Source organism: Trachymyrmex septentrionalis, unplaced genomic scaffold, assembly GCF_001594115.1.
Source record: "Trachymyrmex septentrionalis isolate Tsep2-gDNA-1 unplaced genomic scaffold, Tsep1.0 scaffold133, whole genome shotgun sequence".
Taxonomy (NCBI): Eukaryota; Metazoa; Arthropoda; class Insecta; order Hymenoptera; family Formicidae; genus Trachymyrmex; species Trachymyrmex septentrionalis.
In genome coordinates this window covers 488,737-491,980 of record NW_017304472.1, presented here as the reverse complement: position 1 = coordinate 491,980, position 3,244 = coordinate 488,737, and the positions used below count along the sequence as shown (strand labels likewise).

Sequence of the window (3,244 nt, the reverse complement as noted above, 5' to 3'; positions counted from 1 at the left end):
TATATATATATGTATATATATACACACACACATCTGTCATATAATCAAGCAATTTGAATTTTTTAATTCTGATGTTAGAATCGTCATGATCAGCTTAAAGAAACTCTAGAAACAAACGTGTTTTAGACACTATTTTAAAATTAGCCGTATAAGATTCGCCATTTTAAATTAATTATTTTTTTATCAAAATCGAAATCAGCAATATAGATAGATTAACATAACTCATTGCATTTTTTCTTTGATTCACATTTCAGATTGAAAAATAATATTTAAAATTAAATTCTTTTCACGAACCTATTTTCCAAACTAAAAAATTACGATATTTTTTTCATAATATACGTTCATATATATGTTCATATATATGTTCTTTTGCTTGATCGTGTTTTATTAACAAGAAGAAGTGCGACCTTTAATTGCTTACATCTCAGTACTGAAATCTCAATCTCTTTCCAATTGCACAAGTATAACAACTTCTTTTAGTATAATACAATACAATATGTATATCAATTTCAAGAAATTCTTTAATTCGCTAGTGTACTATCTTAAATCCAACAAATACGTAAATAATTAAAGTTATTAAAAAAATTAATGGTTGGTTTTGTCTTTTAAACACACATTGTGAACTTTACACGTCAGTGATCCTATGTCTGACAGTGTTCTATTGTATCTCCTAGAAAAATAGTATTTATAGGAAAACTCCCATCAATATATACTATATATATATTATATCTCGTAAAAAAATTACATCTTTATCCTCAATTTCTTTCATTATCGATTCGTCATTATTATTAAGAGTAGTCATAATTGTATTTGATCGGCTATTCTGTTGTCATTCGCGGTTAGTCCTTTACTACGGTATCACTCATGCGACCTAAAAAAAAAAATTTTTTATATATAAAATGTATTGTGGTACATTACAACAGTTTATTATAATATATTATGAATGTCAAAAATAGAAAGATAATGTGAATCTGCTCATAAATTAAACATTATATCATGAATGACCTCCTTTTGTATGTGTGCAAGAAGTTGAGATTTTCGCGTGAAGCTTTTGTTATGTATATCGAACAATCATGCGGCTTTCTATCGCTATGTGTATATCTGTGTCTTAGGCTACTTTTAAAAGTAAGTTCTAACGCTATATTGCAAATCTAAAATACAGTACATTTATATTAACAAAAATATAAAAATAACCACAATTAAATGAGAAATAATTAGAAAAAGTGATAACAATAATTTTGTAACACATACCTCGCAAACATATGGTTTCTCGTTTGTATGTATTTTTGTTTGCGCTTTAAGTTATTTTAAAGGTTTAAATGTAGTTGAACATGTCTCACATTTATAAGGTCTTTCTTCGATGTCAGATTGCTTGGTGACTAAATAATTAATTATATCCTGTTCATTATCGAAACCATTCTCACAAACGTTACAATCGTTATGTTCTCTGAAATGCATTTCCCTCTTGTGTCTGTTTAGATATGATTTCCGACTGCAAAGTATTCATCATTTGTTAATGTAATTAACATGATTATTTAATATTTCTATAATTTTTCTACTCACGTAAATCCTTTTTCACAAAATTCGCATTTATAAGGTTTTTCACCTGTATGAATTATCAAATGACGAAGTAAATCCTGTTTGCACTGAAATGTCTTGCCACACGTTCCGCATTTGTAAGGTTTATCTTTAGTATGTACCTCACTATTATATGTTTCAAAGCTTGTGAAGAGAGAATGTGCTTATCTTTAATATAATTGAAGATGATTGTTAAAAAACAAATGCGAATATGGTAACATTAGACGGAATTGTTGGAATAATATAAAAATATCTAAAACTCTAAAATTATTAATTATGACCTACATAAATCCTACCGCATGTTGGGATACATATTTTTTGTTATTCATTATTTTTAACTCTTGATTCAAATATTACGGAACTTGAGATTGATAGAGTATTTTCTTATTTTTCAGATAGGACTTTTAAACTCGTCAATTGTATTTCTTAGTTGACTTTATTGTAATGTTCCCTAAATTCTTTTCGTATTTCTAACGGTCTAAATTTTTTTGGACATGTATATTTTCAAGTTTACCTACCTAAAATCGTAAGAAAGCACAGTTTTTTAATAACATAATTTAATTTAATTTAACCTAATTTAATTTACAAACGTGCAAACGTTTATGAAAAAGACTACATGTTAACAGAGTAATAGGCATAAAATATGATACAATAGATTATGGTTATAATTTATAGTAACATAAACATAAATAACAATAGACAATAGTAGTTCGCAAATGGTTGAGCGTCAGCAAACTTACTAAGCCTACCAATAACAAAATCAGTATAAGACAATAGTGGATAAACCAATCAGTATAAGACAATAAGAAGTAAACCAATAGCTGAAGTAAGTTGGATTTGTCAAAATCAACCGTCATCTTTTAATTCATTTTTCTGATAAATTGGTATCAAAATTTTATCGTTTGTGATATTGGATAAATAATTTTGAATAATTTTTCTACATATAAATGTTTTTTTTCAATTTAAGTAAATGAAATATTAAGTAAAATTAAAATATTAAGTAAGATTGAAAATATAAGTTAAAATAGTTAAACGTAATTCAAACTGAGAGAGAATAGGAACATGTAAATAAGAAACTGTCATCAAGGTAAAAGCTATATTATATATATATGATTAATAAGTGTGAAATTAAAAATATTAAGAGTAAATTGTATAATTGCGTGTCATATAAAATCTGATAAAAAGAAATTAGAAAACATTCGATGAGCAATGAACAACAGCTAAAGTCCATTTTACGTTCGACGACGAGAACAGATTTCAAGCAATAAATTTATAATTAAAAGATAGTTGTCACGCAAAGTGAAAGAAAGAAACGGAATGTTGTGTCAAAGACAGACAAAATCTTTAGAAAAGCAATTTATAAAATTAGAATGATACCTGACGCTAGATTAAAAAACTGACATTTTGATAATTTAATAACTTACATGCAATTCTTACGACTTAATCGTAACAGTAATCAAGATCATTACGGTTGAATTTCAAATTGTTTGCTGAGAAATAACCATGTCAATATCTTAAGAACAAGTGAGGCAAGACAAACTATGTGTATATTTATGTTATGTATTTATATATAAAAAAAGTAACGATTCGTAACATTTTGAATAATGGAACCGAGTTTTTTTATAGAGCTCATACTTTTGTAAATCAATAAAGAGTGACGATATAA

At 26.5% G+C, this 3,244-nt stretch overlaps 1 protein-coding gene across 1 annotated transcript; it reads right to left on the bottom strand.

The window, feature by feature from the left end:
• Positions 1 to 833: 833 nt before the first annotated feature.
• On the bottom strand, positions 834 to 1,879 carry LOC108757162 (zinc finger protein 888-like). The gene is made up of 4 exons (XM_018501565.1): positions 1,875 to 1,879; positions 1,564 to 1,722; positions 1,341 to 1,492; positions 834 to 871 (listed from the first exon to the last, which is right to left on the bottom strand). Exons 1-4 carry the CDS (start codon positions 1,877 to 1,879, stop codon positions 840 to 842), a joined length of 348 nt encoding a protein of 115 aa, XP_018357067.1. The 3' UTR covers positions 834 to 839.
• Between the last annotated feature and the right edge of the window lie 1,365 nt (positions 1,880 to 3,244).

Bases quoted from the DNA above. Each gene is read 5' to 3' on its own strand.
- LOC108757162 (XM_018501565.1), bottom strand. The intron at 1,493-1,563 runs GTGAGTAGAAAA...AATACTTTGCAG, and splicing joins TTTTGTGAAAAAGGATTTAC to TCGGAAATCATATCTAAACA. The intron at 872-1,340 runs GTGAGACATGTT...TTTTTTTTTTAG, and splicing joins CGAAGAAAGACCTTATAAAT to GTCGCATGAGTGATACCGTA.